Source organism: Hemitrygon akajei, chromosome 7, assembly GCF_048418815.1.
Source record: "Hemitrygon akajei chromosome 7, sHemAka1.3, whole genome shotgun sequence".
Taxonomy (NCBI): domain Eukaryota; kingdom Metazoa; phylum Chordata; class Chondrichthyes; order Myliobatiformes; family Dasyatidae; genus Hemitrygon; species Hemitrygon akajei.
The window spans coordinates 34,482,973-34,503,374 of record NC_133130.1 but is presented as its reverse complement, the minus strand read 5'-3'; the positions used below and the strand labels follow the sequence as shown (position 1 = coordinate 34,503,374).

General features: G+C 45.7%; 1 protein-coding gene across 1 annotated transcript in view; it reads left to right on the top strand.

Moving 5' to 3' along the window:
• LOC140730120 (calpain-2 catalytic subunit-like) overlaps nucleotides 1–8,371 on the top strand; it is a 117,964-nt gene extending 109,593 nt beyond the window's left edge. Inside the window, exon 14 of the mRNA XM_073050256.1 lies at nucleotides 8,051–8,371. Within this exon, the coding sequence (XP_072906357.1) occupies nucleotides 8,051–8,371 (321 nt within the window). The remainder of the gene's footprint in view (nucleotides 1–8,050) is intronic.
• Nucleotides 8,372–20,402: the final 12,031 nt, after the last annotated feature.

Below are 20,402 nucleotides of genomic sequence, written 5' to 3'. Positions count from 1 at the left end.
TAAGGATTAGAGAGGTTGCAGATGCTGGAATCTAGAATGAAAAATAGAATGCTGAAAGAACATAGCAGTTCAAGCAAAATCTATAGACGTAAAAGGTGTAAATCAACATTTTGGGTCGAGTGTGTGGGATCTGGTGATTTTCTGATCCATGGGTTCTTTTAGGAGTCCATGAAAGAGTGAAAATTTGTTTCATCACAATTGTTTAAACAAAGACACAGGTACAGAACACATGAAACTAAAGAGAAGAAACCCAAGGCAAAGACAAAGTCAAGATGCTGATTTGCATAGGGTCCGACATTTTTATACTGAGAGAAGGCAAACTCCTCAGATAAACCAAGGGCCAATTGAAGGATACACAGTTACAGCATGTGTGTCATGTGCCAATACTTGGACAATGAAAAATGAAATGGTGATAACTCATAATGTGATTGCTATACTGCTTTGCCATCAGTAAATGGAAACAAACACCATATATTGTGAAAAATATATGTTAAAAATATGTAAGTGAAACTACAATTGCATTACTAAAAAAAACATCAATTCAACTCCTACCTTATTAAAAGTACATTTTAAGAAAACAACCAATTCTAACCCCCTTTGATTCTAAATGAGTAGGAGAAATGGGTAAACATACAGCACAACAAACATCAAAATAAAAGCCATAATGTCCAAAATTATATTTGTGCTTGAAGTCTTCTCACAGCACTTGTCTTAATCTGGTGTCACTTTAGATCACTTGCAGTGGCTGGTGTGTATCCACTAACTTTTACCTTCTACCTTCATTGCTGAATTGGTAATTAAAAGGGGGTCCATTATGTGGTTTCGTACCAGGACCCACTCACCAAGAATCAGGGTGTGTTGTCCTTCCAATGGACCACTCGAAGCAGTCAAAACCTGGTGGGAAGCAGACTGAACAGCTTGGATTAATCTCAAACAATAATCAATTAAACTATCTGCCATTATGTGTATATCAACATCTCTGATATTTCCCATTCAGGACCACTTCTCTTGATCTAAAGAACAAAGAATAATACAGCAGAGTACAGGCCATTCGGCCCACAATTTTGTGCCGACCCTTAAAGCCTGCCTCCCATGTAACCCTCCACCTTAAATTCCTCCATATACCTCTCTAGTAGTCTCTTAAATTTCACTAGTGTATCTGCCTCCACCACTGATTCAGGCAGTGTATTCCACGCACCAACCACTCTGAGTGAAAAACCTTCCTCTAATATCCCCCTTGAACTTCCCTCCCCTTACCTTAAAGCCATGTCCTCTTGTATTGAGCAGTGGTGCCCTGGGGAAGAGGCGCTGGCTGTCCACTCTGTCTATTCCTCTTAATATATTGTACACCTCTATCATGTCTCCTCTCATCCTCCTTCTCTCCGGAGAATAAAGCCCTAGCTCCCTTAATCTCTGATCATAATCCATACTCTCTAAACCAGGCAGCATCCTGGTAAATCTCCTCTGTACCCTTTCCGGTGCTTACACATCCTTCCTATAGTGAGGCAACCAGAACTGGACACAGTACTCCCAAGTGTGGCCTAACCAGAGTTTTATAGAGCTGCATCATTACCCCATCACTCTAAACTCTATCCGTCGACTTATGAAAGCTGACACTCCATAAGCTTACTTAACTACTCTATCTACCTGTGAGACAACTTTCAGGGATCTGTGGACATGTACCCCTAAATCCCTCTGCTCGGCCACACTCCCAAGTATCCTGTCATTTACTTTGTACTCTGCCTTGGAGTTTGTCCTTCCAAAGTGTACCACCTCACACTTCTCCGGATTGAACTCCATCTGCCACTTCTCAGCCCATTTCCTCATCCCATCAATGTCTGTCTGCAATCTTCAACAATCCTCTACACTATCCACAACACCACCAACCTTTGTGTCGTCTGCAAATTTGCCAACCCACCCTTCTACCCCCTCATCCAGGTCGTTAATAAAAATCACAAAAAGTAGAGATCCGAGAACCAATCCTTGTGGGACACCACTAGTCACAACCCTCCAATCCAAATGTACTCCCTCCACCATGACCCTCTGCTTTCTACAGGCAAGCCAATTCTGAATCCACCTGGCCAAACTTCCCTGGATCCCATGCCTTCTGACTTTCTGAATGAGCCTACCGTGTGGTTCTCTGTCTTACTAAAATCCATGTAAATCACATCCACTGCACTACCCTCATCTGTGTGCCTGGTCACCTCCTCAAAGAACTCTATCAGGCTTGTTAGACACGATCTGCCCTTCACAACGCCATGCTGACTGTCCCTGATCAGACCATGATTCTCTAAATACCCATAGATTCTATCTCTAAGAATCTTTTCCAACAGCTTTCTCATCACAGATGTAAGGCTCACTGGTCTATAATTACCTGGACAATCCTTACTGCCTTTTTTGAACAAGAGGACAACATTCACCTCCCTCCAATCCTCCGGTACCATTCCCGTGGACAACAAGGACATAAAGATCCTAGCCAGAGGCTCAACAATCTCTTCCTTCACCTCGTGGAGCAGCCTGGGGAATATTCCGTCAGGCCTTGGGGTCTTATCCATCCTAATGTATTTTAACAACTCCAACACCTCCTCTCCCTTAATATCAACATGCTCCAGAACATCAAACTCACTCAAATTGTCCTCACCATCATCAAGTTCCCTCTCACTGGTGAATACTGAAGAGAAATATTCATTGAGGACCTCGCTCACTTCCACAGCCTCCAGGCACATCTTCCCACCCTTATCTCTAATCAGTCCTATCTTCACTCCTGTCAACCTTTTGTTCTTCACATGATTGAAGAATGGCTTTGGGTTTTCCTTTACCCTACTCGCCAAGGCCTTCTCATGCCCCCTTCTTGCTCTCCTCAGCCCCTTCTTAAGCTCCTTTCTTGATACCCTATATTCCTCAATAGACCCATCTGATCCTTGCTTCCTAAACCTTACGTATGCTGCCTTCTTCCATCTGACTAGATTCTCCACCTCATTTGTCACCCATGGTTCCTTCACCCTACCATTCTTTATCTTCCTCACCAGGACAAATTTATCCCTAACATCCTGCAAGAGATCCCTAAACATCGACCACATGTCCATAGTACATTTCCCTGCAAAGACATCATCCCAATTCACACCCGCAAGTTCTAGCCTTATAGCCTCATAATTTGCCCTTCCCCAATTAAAAGTTTTCCTGTCCTCTCTGATTCTATCCTTTTCCATGATAATGCTAAAGGCAAGGGAGCGGTGGTCACTGTCCCCCAGATACTCACCCACTGACACATCTGTGACCTGACCCAGTTTATTACCTAATACTAGATCTAGTATGGCATTCCCCCTAGTTGGCCTGTCAACATACTGTGACAGGAATCCGTCCTGGACGCACTTGACAAACTCTACCCCGTCTAAACCATTGGAACTAATCAGGTGCCAATCAATATTAGGGAAGTTAAAGTCACCCATGATAACAACCCTGTTATTTTTGCACCTTTCCAAAATCTGCCTCCCAATCTGCTCCTCAGTATCCTTACTGCTACCAGGGGGCCTATAGAATACTCCCAATAGAGTAACTGCTCCCTTCCTGTTCCTGACTTCCACTCATACTGACTCAAAAGAGGATCCTGTTACATTACGCACCCTTTCTGTAACTATAATAGTATCCCTGACCAGTAATGCCACCCCTCCTCCCCTTTTCCCCCCTCTCTATCCCTTTTAAAACACTGAAATCCAGGAATATTGAGAATCCATTCCTGCCCTGGTGCCAGCCAAGTCTCCGTAATGGCCACTACATCATAACTCCAAGTATGTATCCAAGCTCTCAGTTCATCACCTTTGTTTCTGATGCTTCTTGCATTGAAGTACACGCATTTTAGCCCTTCTACCATACTACCTTTACATCCTTTATTCTGTTTCTCTTTCCTCAAATTCTCTTTATATGCTAGATCTGGCTTTGCTCCATGCACTATACTTGCAGCTCTCGCATGACCTTTATCCTCTTCCACCTCACTATCTGCTCTGACACTCTGGTTCCTCCCACCCTGAAAATCTAGTTTAACCCCCCCCGGAGCAGCACTAGCAAACCTTCCCTCAAGAATATTAGTCCCCCTCCAGTTCAGGTGCAACCCATCCCATCGGAACAGGTCTCACCTTCCCTGGAACAAGGCCCAATTGTCCAGAGACATGAAGCCCTCCCTCCTGCACCAACTCCTTAGCCACGTATTTAGCTGCATTATCTTCCTATTTCTGGCCTCACTAGCACGTGGCACAGGTAGCAATCCTGAGATTGCAATCCTGGAGGTCCTGTCCTTCAACTTTGCACCAATTTAACTTCCTAAATTCTCTTTGAAGGACCTCCTCCTTCTTCCTATCCACATCATTGGTCCCTACATGAACCATGACATCTGGCTGCTCACCCTCTCTCTTGAGAATACTGAGAACTCGATCCAAGATATCGCGGACCCTGGCACCAGGGAGGCAACAGACCATCTGGGATTCTCGATCTCTTCCACAGAACCTCTTATCTGTCCCCCTAACTATCGAATCCCCTATCACTACTGCTCTCCTCTTTTCCCTCCTTCCCTTCTGAGCTGAGGGTCCAGTCTCGGTGCCAGAGATGCAACTGCTGCAACTTGTCCCTGGTAGGTTGTTCCCACCAACAGTATCCAAAACGGTATACTTATTATTGATGGGAACGGCCACAGGGGTGCTCTGCTCATTCTGTCTATTCCCCTTCCCTCTCCTGATCTGAGCATTGATTTTGTATTTCTCAAATATCTTTCATGTTTGTCCATGATGCAGAGTTCAACTTGGTTTCCGTACTTACATTGATCAAGTTTCCTTCTATTTCTTCCATTTTCTTATTCCTTTTCATGCTACCTTTTTTTCAGTTTCATCTGTGAATGCACTTCCATGGCTTTCTATTGTGGTCATTTTGGAGTGACCTTTATATTTCAGGACAGAAACTTCTGATAGCAGTTGTATGACTTCCATAAGTTCTTGTGTTGGTTGGCCATTCTTAAGAACATAAGAAGTAGGAGCAGGAGTTGGCCATCTGGCCTGGCAAGCCTGCTCCACCATTCAATAAGATCATGGCTGATCTGGCCATGGACTCATCTCCACCTACCTGCCTTTTCCCCATAACCTTTAATTCCCCTACTGTGCAAAAATTTATCCAACCTTATCTTAAATATATTTACTGAGGTAGCCTCCACTGCTTTACTGGGCAGAGAATTCCACAGATTCACCACTCTCTGGGAAAAGCAGTTTCTCCTCATCTCCATCCCAAATCTACTCCCGTGAATCTTAAGGCTATATCCCCTAGTTCTATTCTCACCTACCAGTGGAAACAACTTTCCTGCTTCTATCTTATCTATCTGTTTCATAATTTTATATGTTTCTGAAGATCTCCTCTCATCCTTCTGAATTCAATGAGTACAGTCCCAGTCCCAATCTCTCCTCATAGTCGAAACCCCCCTCATTTCTGGAATCAACCTGGTGAACCTCCTCTCACCACCTCCAAAGCCAGTATTTGCTTTAAGTAAGGAGACCAGAACTGCACACAGTACTCCAGGTGTGGCCTCACCAGTACCCTGTGCAGTTGCAGTAGAACCTCCCTGCTCTGAAATTCAATCCCTCTAGCAATGAAGCCCAACATCCCATTTGCCTTCTTGATAGCCTGCTCCACCTGCAAACCAACCTTTTGTGATTCATGCACAAGCACTCCCAAGCCCCTCTGCACAGCAGCATGCTGTAACTTTTTACCATTTAAATAATAACCTGATCTTCCAGTTTTCCTTCCAAAGTGGATGACGTTGCATATACCAACATTGTACTCCATCTGCCAGACCTTTGCCCACTTACTTAACCCATCTGTATCTCTCACTGCAAACTCTCTATATCTTCTGCACTATTTGCTTTTCCACTCAATTTAGTGTCATCAGCCCCCTCTTCCAGATCGTTAATGTATATCGTGAATAGTTGAGGGCGCCACACTGACCCCTGCAGCACTGCTCACCACTGATTGCCACCCAGAGTAACACCCATGTATCTCAACTTTCTGCTTTTTCTATTAGTTAACCAACCCTCTGTCCATACTAATACATCACCCCAACTCCATGCATCCTTATCTTATGGATAAGTCTTTTATGCCGCATCTTATCGAATGCCTTCTGGAAATCCAAGTAAATAACATCCATCTGTTCTTCAAAGAACTCCAGTAAGTTTGTCAAACAGGACTTGCCTTTGCTGAATCCATGCTGCATCTGCCTGATGGATCCATTTTTTTCCAGATGCCTCACTATTTCTTCTTTAATAATAGCTTCAAGTATTTTCCCAACTTCAGATGTTAAACTAACTGACCTATAATTACTTGCCTTTGCCTACATCCTTCTCTGAACAGTGGCATGACATTTGCGATCTTCCAATCTGCTTGCACAGAGTCCAAAGAATTTTGGTAAATTATTGCCAATGCCTGTGCTATAACTTCTGCCATTTCTTTGAGTACCCTGGGATGCATTTCATTAGGACCAGGGGACTGATCTAACTTCAGGCCCACAATTTTTTCAGCACTACCTCTCAAGTGCTTGCTATTGTATAAAGGTCCATTGCACCCATAACATTTCTCTTTGGCATATTAGATGTGTCCTCCACTGTGAAAACCGATACAAAATAGTTCATTCAAAGCCTTGGCCATTTCCTCATTACCCAATATCATTTCCCCCTTCTTGTCCTCCAAGGGACCTACATTCACTTTAGCCACCCTTTTCTGCTTTATACAATTATGAAAACTTTTACTACCCATTTTTATATTTTGTGCTAGTTTATTTTCATAATCTATCTTCCCTTTCTTTATTTTATCGCTTAGTGGTTCTTTGTTGCTTTTTAAAATTTTCCCTATCTTCTAATTTCCCATTACTTTGTCTGCATGAGCTTTTAGTTTGATGCCTTCTTTTATTTCATTAGTTATCAAAAGCTGGTTCTCCCCGCCCTCATTGTCCTTGCTTTTAAATGGAATATACCTGAGCACCATTAAAAATCTCATTGAAATACCCCCACATCCAGGTCATTAATTATTTATTAATGACCTGGATGTGGGGGTAGAAGGCTGGGTTGGCAAGTTTGCAGGCGACACAAAGGTTGGTGGTGTTGTGGATAGTGTTGAGGATTGTCGAAGATTGCAGGGAGACATTGATAAGATGCAGAAGTGGGCTGGAAAATGGCAGATGGAGTTCAACCCGGAGAAGTGTGAGGTGGTATGCTTTGGAAGGACAAACTCCAAGGGGAGTGTGGAGGAGCAGAGGGATCTGGGGCTACATGTCCACAGATCCCTGAAAGTTGCCTCACAGGTGGATAGGTTAGTTAAGAAAGCTTATGGAGTGTTAGCTTTCATAAGTCGAGGGATAGGGTTTAAGAGTCATGGGGTAATGATGCAGCTCTATAAAACTCTGGTTAGGCCACACTTGGAGTACTGTGTCCAGTTCTGGTCACTTCACTATAGGAAGGAAGTGGAAGCATTGAAAAGGGTACAGAGGAGATTTACCAGGATGCTGCCTGGTTTAGAGAGTATGCATTATGATCAGGTGAAGGGAGCTAGGGCTTTACTCTCTGGATAGAAGGAGGATGAGAGGAGACATAATAGAGGTATACAAGATGTTAAGAGGAATTGATGGAGTGGACAGCCAGCACCTCGTACTCAGGGCATCACTGCTTAACACAAGAGGACATGGCTTTAAGGTAAGGGGTGGGAAGTTCAAGGGAGATATTAGAGGAAGGTTATTTACTCAGAGAGTGGTCCGTGCATGGAATGCACTACCTGAGTCAGTGGTGGAGGCAGATACACTAGTGAAATTTAAGCGACTACTAGACAGGTATATGGGGGAATTTAAGGTGGAGGGTTATATGGGAGGCAGGGTTTAAGGGTCAGCACAACATTGTGTGCCGAAGGGCCTGTACTGTGCTGTATTGTTCTTTATTCTTTGAAAATCTTCCACTGTTCCTCAACCGTCCCACCATAAAGCCTGTGTTCCCAATCTACATGAGCCAAATCGTCCCTCATCCCATTGTAGTCTCCATTGTTTAGTCCTGAAACAGATGTCATGAATATTATTCAAAAGTCTCTGGCTGCAGGCATCATCCAGCCGTCTTCCTCCCCTGCTGATGCCAGTTTTTTCTTTTTTGAAAAGGACGGCTCCTTGCGTCCTTGCATTGATTACCGGGGACTGAATGAAATCACTGATAAGAACCGTTACCCTCTTCCGCTCATGACTTTGGCATTTGAACTACTACAAGGAGCCTCAGTTTTCACCAAGCTTGATCTCATTAATACCTATCATCTTGTCCACATCCGCGAAGGGGACGAGTGGAAGACAGCCTTCAATACCACCTAAGGCCATTATGAGTATCTGGTCATGCCATTTGGTCTCACCAATGCCCCCGCTGTCTTCTAAGCCCTGGTAAATGACATTCTCCGGGACATGTTGAACCAATTTGTTTTTGTGTATCTTGATGACATTTTGATTTTCTCTAATTCCCTTACTGAACACACAGGTCATGTCCACAGAGTTCTCCAGCACTTTCTGGAGAACCAGCTCTTTGTGAAGGCAGAAAAATGTGAGTTTCATCACACTACAGTCTCCTTCCTGGGGAATGTAATTTCAGGCGGTTCCATTCAGATGAACCAATAGAGAGTCAAGGTGGTTGTCAATTGGCCTCGACCCTCGACTCGTCGGGAGTTGCAATGCTTCTTGGGCTTCACTAACTTCTATCGCTGCTTCATCAGAAATTACAATACACTTGTTGCACCACTGCTCTTACCTCATCAGCTGTCAGATTCTCCTGGTCCCCTGCTGCTGAAAAAGCATTCTCTGACCTAACGGAATATTTCACCTCTGCCCCCATCCTGATTCAACCTGACACCGACCGGCAATTCATTGTGAAGGTGGATATATCTGACATCTCTCAAGATTCAGTTTTACTCTGTCCTTCCACCTGGTTCCAAGAATGGAAAACCTCATGCCCTCTCCCAAAGATTTCCTTCCTCTAAGACTCCTGAGGTACCCGATGTCATCCTCCCTGCCCACTGTCTCGTGGGTGCAGCGCAATGGGACATTGAATCCATGGTACAAGCTGCTTAACAGAGGCAAGGTAGTCCCTAGTCAATGTCCCACTAACTGTGTTTATGCACCCAGCTCTGTCCACAGTGAGGTCATTCTTCCTGTTATCCTGTCACCCTACAGCCAAGCATACTCAGGCCTTCATCAGTTGGTGGTTCTGGTGGCCCTCCATGGGAGATGACATCCACAACTTTGCCTCAGCCTGCTCAGTCTGTGCTCAAGGCAAGAACTCTAACCAGTCACTTGCTGGTCTGTTACAACCCCTGTCTATTCCTAAGAGACTCTGGTCCCACATTGCCCTGGATTTTGTCACTGGTCTTCATCAGATGGTAATACCACCATTCTCACAGTAGTTGATCATTCCTCCAAGTCATTTGTAACATTCGCTTCGCCTAGCAGCTTGATCTCGGGGGTGATAACCCCCTTGCCCGGCCAAATTTAAGAAATCTTGTTTGGGTGGATGCTGCGCGATGTGTCCCCTGTTACAAATCAGTACCCTAAAATAACAAACAGTACACAATCTGTGATTAAATTATTAAACTTTATAACTCTTACTTTGACTATGTGGTTAGTAGAGAAATAAAATATAAAAGAAAAAGGGCGCCAATCTTATTAAACGGTCTGTGCACAATCGTTGAAGATCTCTCAGTAGTCTTCCCTCCACCATTCGATCTCCATCGAGCGTCGCCGACCTTTGGACTCCCGCTCGTGTTCCACTCCGTCTGGTGGCCTACCGAATCTTTCCATTCGTGTCTTCTCTCTTCATCCTTCTCTCACCCTCTGGCAAAAGCCCACGAAACGAACCGCTTCCAGAATCATCAAACAGGGCGACAAAATCCTGATTGGCTAACATGCATAATTATCTCCAGCCATAACCCAAACATTTCTGCTACAGAGAAACCATTACCTCAGCATTTAACATCACAGAGAAGCCATTACATTCTCTCCACCAAATTTAGTCATGTCCTCATGACGTTGAGGTAATTCACCAACTCTTCCTGCAAAACGCAAAGCCCAATGCAGGTGCAAAAGGCAGTGACATAGCTCCCCAAAACAGTAGAGATCACACCCTGTTCCCCAGGCGCTACATAGGCCAACCTATCCGGTGGTTTCCTAATTCTCTGAGACTTCCGTACCCCCTCACCTAACTCTTCAGGTACAGGTGTTACTGGCGATACTTCGGGCCTGCTTGGCAAATCCTCTCTCATGCCCCCCCTGCAACTTGGAGCCATGTCCAGGTCCCGCTTCCTGTCCTTCAGGGCCCTGCTGTAACCCAGGCTGCCCACAGATATCCCCCTCTACCTCACCTGACTCAGTGGGAGAATGGTCAGTAGTCTCTTCGTCAATCAATGGGGAGCTAGCAAAAGGCAGCAAATAGCACACATCCAGATCCTCATCCTCCAAATTAGTATCCCTCTCATGGGTGGGGCCCGGCATTGCCTTTCCCACTGTAGGCCCTTCACTCTGCAAGTGGGACAAAGGAGCTGCCCACGTAGGCAGTATCTTCCACCGTATTCAGCAAATGCACAACTTGCAGATTAGAACATAGAACAGAGAAAACCTACAGCACAATACAGGCTCTTCAGCCCACATAATTGTGCCAAACCTGTCCCTACCTTAGAAATTACTAGGCTTACCCATCGCCCTCTATTTTTCTAAGCTCCATGTACCTATCCAAAAGTCTCTTAAAAGACTCTATCATATCCACCTCCAACACCGTTACCGGCAGCCCATTCCATCCACTCACCACTCTCTGAGTAAAAAATCTATCCCTGGCATCTCCTCTGTACCTACTCCCCAGCACCTTAAATCCTCTTGTGGCAACCATTTCAGCACTGGAGAAAGCCTCTGACTATCCATACGATCAATGCCTCTCCTCATCTTATACACCTCTATCAGGTCACCTCTCATCCTCCATCACTCCAAGAAGAAAAGGCCAAGTTCACTCAACCTGTTTTCATAAGGCATGCCCCCCAATCCAGTCAACATCCTTGTAAATCTCCTCTGCACCCTTTCTATGGTTTGCAAATCCTCCTGTAGTGAAGGCAACCGGAACTGAGCACAGTACTCCAAGTGGGATCTGCCCAGGGTCCTATATAGCTGCAACATTATATCTCAGCTCCTAAATTCAATTCCACGATTGATGAAGGACAATACACCATATGCCTTCTTAAGCACAGAGTCAATCTGCGCAGCTGTTTGAGCGTCCTATGGACTCGGACCCCAAGATCCCTCTGATCCTCCACACTGCCAAGAGTCTTACCATTAATACAATATTCTGCCATCTTATTTGACCTACCAAAATGAACCATTTCACACTTATCTGGGGTGAACTCCATCTGCCACTTCTCAGCCCAGTTTTGCATCCTATCAATGTCCCACTGTAACCCCTGAAAGCCCTCCACACCATCCACCACATCCCCAACCTTTGCGTCATCAGCAAACTTACCAACCCATCCCTCCACTTCCTCATCCGGGTAACTTACAAAAATCATGAAGAGTAAGGTTCCCAGAACAGATCCCTGAAGCACACCACTGGTCACTGACCTCCATGCAGAATATGACCTGTCCACAACCACTCTTTGCATTCTGTGGGCAAGGCAGTTCTGGATCCACAAAACAATGTCCCCTTGGATCCCATGCCTCCTTACATTCTCAATAAGCCTTGCATGGGGTACCTTATCAAATGCCTTGCTGAAATCCATATACACTACATCCACTGCTCTTCCTCCGACTTCATTTGAGGCCAGTAAAATTGGTCTCTGAGCAACCCATCCTTTCCACCCCTGAATGTCCAGAGTCATCATGAAGTAACTTCAACGCAATCCTCCAATATTTCTTGGGCAGAACCAGCTGGCAACGCTGAGGTTGATCTGGGGGTGACATGACCCAGTATAAGATCTGGTTCTTCAACTCCAACCAAGGCTATTCTTTCAGTAATGGAGGCACCGAAGTGTGTTTCATCTTCTCCGCCTGAGCCTTGTCTCCCTTTTCGACCGCTGACCAAACAGTGCCAATGCCCAGACCACCTCGCTGAGCAGCTGGCACTTCCCCAGAACTCAATTCCGGCAGCTGATTTGCCTTCTGGCAGCTGAGTAGTCAGGTTACAGTAAACTTGGGGTATGGCATCATCAGAAGACCCCATTTGATCCACTGCTCGATCCAGCCTCTCCTTGTCCTCTGCCTTCACAGTGATGGCAAATTGACACATGGACTTCAACCCAGGGGCAGGAATGCTCTCCCACTCCTCGTCCCTGTCCAGTTCCTTATGCACCCATCGGGGCACACTGGAGTGTGGTCCCACTAAGCCTTCAGGAACAGGGTCTTTCGCTTTTGGGAGTTCCTTGGGACATTGCTGGGAACGTGCTCCCCCAGAGACACCAGACCATTCCCTCACTGGGTCTCCTGTAAGTTTCCCGACACTTCTCCCTGCTTAGATACCCGTGGGCTCACTCTCTGAGAGGCTTCCTGCTGCTCACATTCCCGCCAGAAGTGTCCCTCTTCCCCACAGTTATAGCACACCCTACCAGCCACCCCTCTTCTCACGGAATCCCCGCCACCCGCCCTCTGCATAGTCTGTCCCCTTGGGGTGGGGCCCCGTCTCTACAGGTCCTATCGTACGGAGGGTCCACACCTGCTGTTAATACCCAGAACATCTCAGTTCTCAACTCTGTCACTACCTCCTTCATCATTTCCCGGGTTGGGCTGGTCCCGGTCACTTCACAACAAGGGGCTACTACCGAGGACTGTACCCTGCTGACTGAGTCCTCCCACGCCTCTGCCGCGTTCTCCTCTTCCCATACCTCTCTGATCAGCTCAACAAAAGATGGAGGGGGGCACATTTTACAAGACTGTCGGAGACCCCACGCAATCAGGTCATGGGACTGGCGTCCCTGGCTGTCTGGTCTATTCTTAACCGATCCACCTTAGCCACCTGAATGACTCCTTTGCGGCACAAGCAATTTAGCTGCCTCTCTAGCTGAAAAATGAAGGTAGAAAGCTTCTCCCCCTTCTCCTGACGCACATTTTGAACGCCCACCAGGAACTCCATTGGGCTTCCAGTTGGACCAAACGCATTGTCCAGTGCTTGCAGATAACTGACAGCTGTTGCTACAGGATAATCTAGCCTGACAGTTCTGACCACGTCAGCGGCCTGCCCATTCAAACTTCCAACCAATCTCTGTTGCTTTTCCTCATCCGAGCACTGCCACTCATCTAACAACTGAGAGGTCCATTCCGCCCACGTCTCATACTCCTCCTCCCCTTTAGGGGTGAGCGTTATTCCAGAGAATCGGCGGAGCCTGCCATAGTTGGGACTTTGAATCTGATTTTTCCATTCATTCGCTAGAGAAGTAAGGACGGATACTACCTCAGAATTCTCACTCTTCACTGGGGGACGTTGACTAATTAGACATTCCAAATCCGACCACTCTTTCCCCTCATTCCTCAGAAATGATAGATCCCTGTCTTTGAAATCTCTGCCCCCAACTGTGGGCAAATCAGCTAATGACCCAGCCTGCTGGGCACCTGTCTCCTCCCTCCTGACAGTATGGACAGGCCATGGCCCCACCTCACCTGGGGCACCAATAGATGCTGGCAGTCCCACCGCCATAACGTCAGCGCTAATCTTAACTAAAACAAGGTCTGAGCCTGCCATTTTATCAAAGCTTCACGCTACAATTTCAACTTTGCCAACAGCCTTAACCATACTCAAAAATTGAATTCATCCAGGGTACGAATATCCACCCACTCAACACGCACGCATTATTAACCACAATCCCACAGAGGTACACCAGCACTGATTTAAACAGGGCAATCACACAGCAGCCAACAGAATCAATGCAGGACGTAACCCCCAACATTGTAACACTCGCTTCGCCTACCGGCTTGATCTCGGGGGTGATAACCCCCTTGCCCGGCCAAACTTAAGAAATCTCGTTAGGGTGGATGCTGCGCAATGTGTCCCCTGTTACAAATCAGTACCCCGAAATAACAAACAGTACACAATATGCGATTAAACGATTAAGCTGTATAACTCTTACTTTGACTATATGGTTAGTAGCGAAACAAAATTTTTTAAAAAGGGCGCCAATCTTATTAAACGGTCTGTGCACAATAGTTGGAGCTCACTCAGTAGCCTTCCCTCCACCATTTGATCTCCTCCGAGCATCGCTGACCTTCGGACCCCCGCTCATATCCCACTCTGTCTGGCGGCCTACCGAATCTCTCCATTCACATCTTCTCTCTTCATCCCTCTCTCACCCTCTGGCAAAAGCACACAAAACCAACCGCTTCCGGAATCACCAGACAGGGCAACAGAATCCTGATTAGTTAACATGCATAATTATCTCCAGCCATAACCCAAACATTTCTGCTACAGAGAAACCATTACCTCAGCATTTAACATTACACCGAAGTTGTTACATTAGCCTTAACAGTGAAACATTACAAAGAAGCCATTACATTTCTTTAATGAAGCCATTTCATTCCTTTACCTAAACTCCCCTCAGCCAAAGAAACAGGCAAATTACTAGTACTGCACGTCTTTAAATTACATGGTTTACCTGTAGATGTTGTGCCAGACAGGGGCTCTCAATTCACATCCAACTTCTGGAGGGCATTCTGTATTCTTCTGGGTGCCTCTGTGAGTCTACCTTCAGGATTCCACCCACAGACCAATGGACAAACCAAGCAGGCCAACCAACAGCTACAAACAGTATTGCGGTATCTGGTCTACCAGAACCCCTCCACGTGGAGTCAGCAGCTACCCTGGGCCAAGTACGACATAAACTCTCATCCGCCCTCATCCACCGGTCTGTCCCCTTTCAAGTGCTGCCTTGGCTACCAACCTCCACTGTTTCCTGCTCAGGAGTAGGAGGTTGGCATTCCATCAGCCGAGGCATTCATCCGCCATTGTCAACGGATATGGAGGTGCACTTGCTCTGCCCTTCTCCGTGCCTCTGCTAGGATCAAGCGTCAAGCTGACCACCATCGGTCCAAGGCCCCACATTACCGCCAGGAACAGTGTGTGTGGCTTTCAAACCGATACCTGCCCTTCAAGGTGGATTCCTGCAAACTTGCCCCTCGCTTCATCGGCCCCTTTCCCATTGCTAAAGTCATTAGTTCTGCTGCCGCCCGTCTCAAGCTCCCCTCCACTCTCCGCCACATTCATCCCACCATCCATGTGTCCCGCATCAAGCCTTTCACGTGCCACCCCTGTGCCCTGTCCCCAAACCATCCCCTCCCACCCCCCGCAGCTCATCGATGGGTCAGAAACCTTCAAGATGCGTCGACTGCTGGACGTTCGTCGCCGGGGCCGTGGCCTCCAGTACCTTGTGGACTGGGAGGGCTACGGTCCTGAGGAGAGGTGCTTGGTCCCTGCCCGTAACATCCTGGACCCGTCTCTCATCAGGGACTTTCATCGCCAACACCCAGCTGTACCTGCCATGACGCCAAGAGTCGTCCATGGTGGGGAGGGGGGGCTGTCAGTACCTGCAGTTGAACGCTGTCTTTTTGTGTGTTTCCCCCTAGCTGTCAGCCTGTGGTTTTGTATTGCCACGTGCTCCTGTCCCCGCTCCTGGTCTACTCCGGCCCCTGTATTACTGAGTACTCTGTCTCTCATCTGCTTCTCATTATTACCTGTATTGCTGCTGCCTGTGTCTCATTGTGCTCCACCTATCATCTGCCTCTCTGTTTATTGCTCAGTGCATTTCAGTCCTGTGTTTTCACCTGCTTGTTACCAGATTGTGCCAGTGAATTTTCCTGAGCCTTTCCAGCATTCATGTCTATACTCTGTCTGAATATTGACTCCTCCTGTTTCCCAATTCTGGTTTTTGGATTTCCCTGGATGTTTTGGTCTCTGCCTGAACTTTGACACTGACTTTGTTTGAACCTCGGGATTTGTTATTCAATTAATATCACTGTGTGCAGAGTACCGGGTCTGCGATTGGATCCCTGCTCCAGTGTCCTGACAGGATGGCATTGGGTACATCTGGAAGTGAAGCCCTGGATGTTATTCCATCTACACTCAATGAAAAAGGCCAAGGTCCTGGATGTTGTGCACATTTATTGCCAGTAAGATTTACTTATCATCTTTACAGAAAGCTCCTTAGTGTAAATGGTTCTATCATAATATTGTGAAAAGTTTACTTTTAAGATTCTTATTTATACTGTTAATTACTTCAAAATACTAAGAAAAAAGGTGAAGAATTTAAGGAATATATTAAAAATTTCCAGTGCATGGTTATTATGTTCCTACCTCATTTAGACAGCCTTGAGGGGATAGATTATTTAAAATTAAATACCATGGTTTGTTAAATATGCTGTGATACTGCAGCAAATACCACAAACAATTTGAAGTCAATGGATCTGAATTTTTGACAGTGGAGTGCCATGTTTAGGTGTTGTGACTGATGTAATTAATGTCTATTGAATTATATCACTGGCCACACTATTGAAGTATGGTTGAAGAGGTAGATGCTACTGTAAGGACATCACAATAACATTCATTGAAATTGATTCCAAAACTGGACTTTTGTGCCTGTTTGTTTGTAAGCAACTTGGAAAGATCCAAAAAGTAACATATCCAGCAGAAGCACAAATAATCTTTTGCCAAGTTTTTTGCATAATGCATACAGTACATATCACTTTGTAAAGAATAGTCCAATCTGTTTATTTCCTATATGGCTAAAGTACAAGATTCAAGATAAAGTAGAGAACTACCAGCCTGAAAACTCAGAACTCTGTTTTCCTTAGTTGCTTTATTTAATTTGTTCTGAACATTTAATTTCAATCTACCTGGATAGGAAAAAAATACATTGTGTTTTAGGAATCAAAGGCTTTAATGTTTATAAAAAAAAAAACACCCAAGTAGTGCAATTTAGTAAATGGCTAATAACCTAATACCTGAAATTTTCAAAGTATATGGTGGGAGGGATCTCATAGAAACATTATCAATCACCCCTTGTGGAGGGGAGACAGGAGGGGGAGGGATGAAGCTAAGAGCTGGAAAGATGATTGGCAAAAGGGCCTGAGGCCAACTGGAGTAAGTTTTAAAAAGGCCTGAACAGATTACGAGGTGTGATTGATAAATTTGTGGCCTAAGGTAGAAGGAGTCAATTAAATCTTCTCTTTGACAGGAGCTTAGTGAAACCCTCTCTCACTGCTCCCTATCCGGAATTTCTTTGGCCATTCAACTTTTCAACCACATCCTGACCCAGACCCATTACTACAGCCATATAGCCTTCCTTGGAATGTGTCTCCATAGCCAATGTATTCCAATTGGCCTCGGGCCCTTTTGCCAATCAACTTTCCTGCTCTTGGCTTCACCCCTCCCCCTCCTGTCTTCTATCATTTTGGATCTCCCCTCCCCCTCCCACTTTCAAATCTCTTACTATCTTTCCTTTCAGTTAGTCCTGATGAAGGGTCTCGGCCCAAAACGTCGACTGTACTTCTTCCTATAGATGCTGCCCGGCCTGCTGCGTTCCGCCAGCATTTTGTGTGTGGTGCTTGAATTTCCAGCATCTGCAGATTTCCTCATGTTTGCGTTTAGAAAACCTTGCACATTTTTCAACATCATCCCCTCCTACATTTACACACTTAGTCCAGCAGTTGAGGAGCATACGGATCTTGGACCTCCAGAAAGTGCCACCAGATGGGTGATTGATCAGTTTATGGCCTAAGGTAGAAGGAGATGAGTTATTCAGCTCTTATTACAGGCACATGCAGTTCAACTCTTTGATTAGGCAGAAAGTTTGAAGTTAATAACTCATCTCCTTCTACCTTAGGCCATGAACTTATCAATCACCCCTGCTGTGGACACTTTCTGGAGGTCCAAGATGCGTATGCTCCATGACCACTGGACTGAGTGTTTAAAGGTGGGGGGGTGGACTACTGTATGTTGAAAAATAAATGTGCTAGGTTTTCTAAAATTGAATCCTTAGGCCATGAACTTATTAATCACCCCATGGTAGAGTAGGGGAGTCCAGAACAAGAGGGCACAACTTCAGGATTGAAGGATGTCCATTCAGAACAGAGATGCAGAGAAATTACTTTAGTCAGATCATGGTAAATCTGTGGAATTTGTTGCTATGAGCAGCTGTGGAGACCAAGTCATCAGGTGCATTTATGCAGAGAAAAATAGGTTCTTGATTAGATAGGTATGGGGAGAAGGCAGGGGAATGGGGATGACTGGAAGAATTGGATCAGACCATGATTGAATGGTGGAATAGACTCGATGGGCCAAATGGCCTACTGCTCCTATATCTTAAGCTCTTATATATGCAGTATACAACCCTGAGATTCCTCTTCTCTATGGCCAGACATGAAACAAAGAAATGTATTGAACCTGTTTAAAGAAAGTCATCAACTTCCCCCCCCCACCTCCCAACACATGCAGAAAAATCAAACCACACAAACTTCAAGAATTTCAACCCCACCTCCACGCACAAAAAAAATAATCATGTAAGCAGAAACAATAACATCAACTGCACCCACCCCACAACATACACACAAAAAATCAGACAAACGGCAGCAAGAAAGAACAAGTGAATATAAATACACAAAGTTGAAGAAGTCCAATTGAGCTACAGACTCAGAACTTTGGTACCATCCTCCGATAGCATCAGGCGGGAGAGAGAGAGGGAGACCATTTGAATGCTGGGACCATCCCTTGGGCAGAGGGAGAGAAAGAGAGACCATCATACACAGACACCTTCCTCCAGCAGCAGCAAGCAAAAGCCCAGTACACGTTGCTGAACACTCATTTGCCTTCCTTGCCTTGAAGTTTTCAATCCTCCTTGATGCTTGAATCAGCCAGAAATGGAGTCGATCATGGGCTTGGTACCCCGTCTCTGAGCTTCTTGACCTTGAGCCTGTTTGCCTCCCAGATGCTTCTCAGAGACAGCAAAGCGCCAGATTGTTTAATTGGCATGCAAACACATTTTCAAGCTGCAGATCACGGGCTCCAACAGAACCAAAACCACATTTAAAAGGAAAGCAAAATTAAAGAAGTGTAAGAAACTGTTTTAGATAGATAGATAGATACTTTATTCATCCCCATGGGGAAATTCAACTTTTTTCCAATGTCCCATACACTTGTTGTAGCAAAACTAATTACATACAATACTTAACTCAGTAAAAAATATGATATGCATCTAAATCACTATCCCAAAAAGCATTAATAATAGCTTTTAAAAAGTTCTTAAGTCCTGGCGGTAGAATTGTAAAGCCTAATGGCATTGGGGAGTATTGACCTCTTCATCCTGTCTGAGGAGCATTGCATCGATAGTAACCTGTCGCTGAAACTGCTTCTCTGTCTCTGGATGGTGCTATGTAGAGGATGTTCAGAGTTTTCCATAATTGACCGTAGCCTACTCAGCGCCCTTCGCTCAGCTACCGATGTTAAACTCTCCAGCACTTTGCCCACGACAGAGCCCGCCTTCCTTACCAGCTTATTAAGACGTGAGGCGTCCCTCTTCTTAATGCTTCCTCCCCAACACGCCACCACAAAGAAGAGGGCGCTCTCCACAACTGACCTATAGAACATCTTCAGCATCTCACTACAGACATTGAATGACGCCAACCTTCTAAGGAAGTACAGTCGACTCTGTGCCTTCCTGCACAAGGCATCTGTGTTGGCAGTCCAGTCTAGCTTCTCGTCTAACTGTACTCCCAGATACTTGTAGGTCTTAACCTGCTCCACACATTCTCCATTAATGATCACTGGCTCCATATGAGGCCTAGATCTCCTAAAGTCCACCACCATCTCCTTGGTCTTGGTGATATTGAGACGCAGGTAGTTTGAGTTGCACCATATCACAAAGTCCTGTATCAGTTTCCTATACTCCTCCTCCTGTCCATTCCTGACACACCCCACTATGGCCGTGTCATCAGCGAACTTCTGCACATGGCAGGACTCCGAGTTATATTGGAAGTCTGATGTGTACAGGGTGAACAGGACCGGAGAGAGTACGGTTCCCTGCGGCGCTCCTGTGCTGCTGACCACCGTGTCAGACCTATAGTCTCCCAACCGCACATACTGAGGTCTATCTGTCAAGTAGTCCACTATCCAATCCACCATGTGAGAGTCTACTCCCATCTCCGTTAGTTTGTGCCTTAAGATCTTGGGCTGGATGGTGTTAAAGGCACTAGAGAAGTCAAGGAATGTAATCCTCACAGCACAACTGACCCCATCTAGGTGAGAGAGTGATTTGTGCAGCAAATACGTGATAGCATCCTCCACTCCCACCTTCTCCTTATACGCAAACTGAAGAGGATCCTGGGCGTGCCTGGTTTGTGGCCTCAG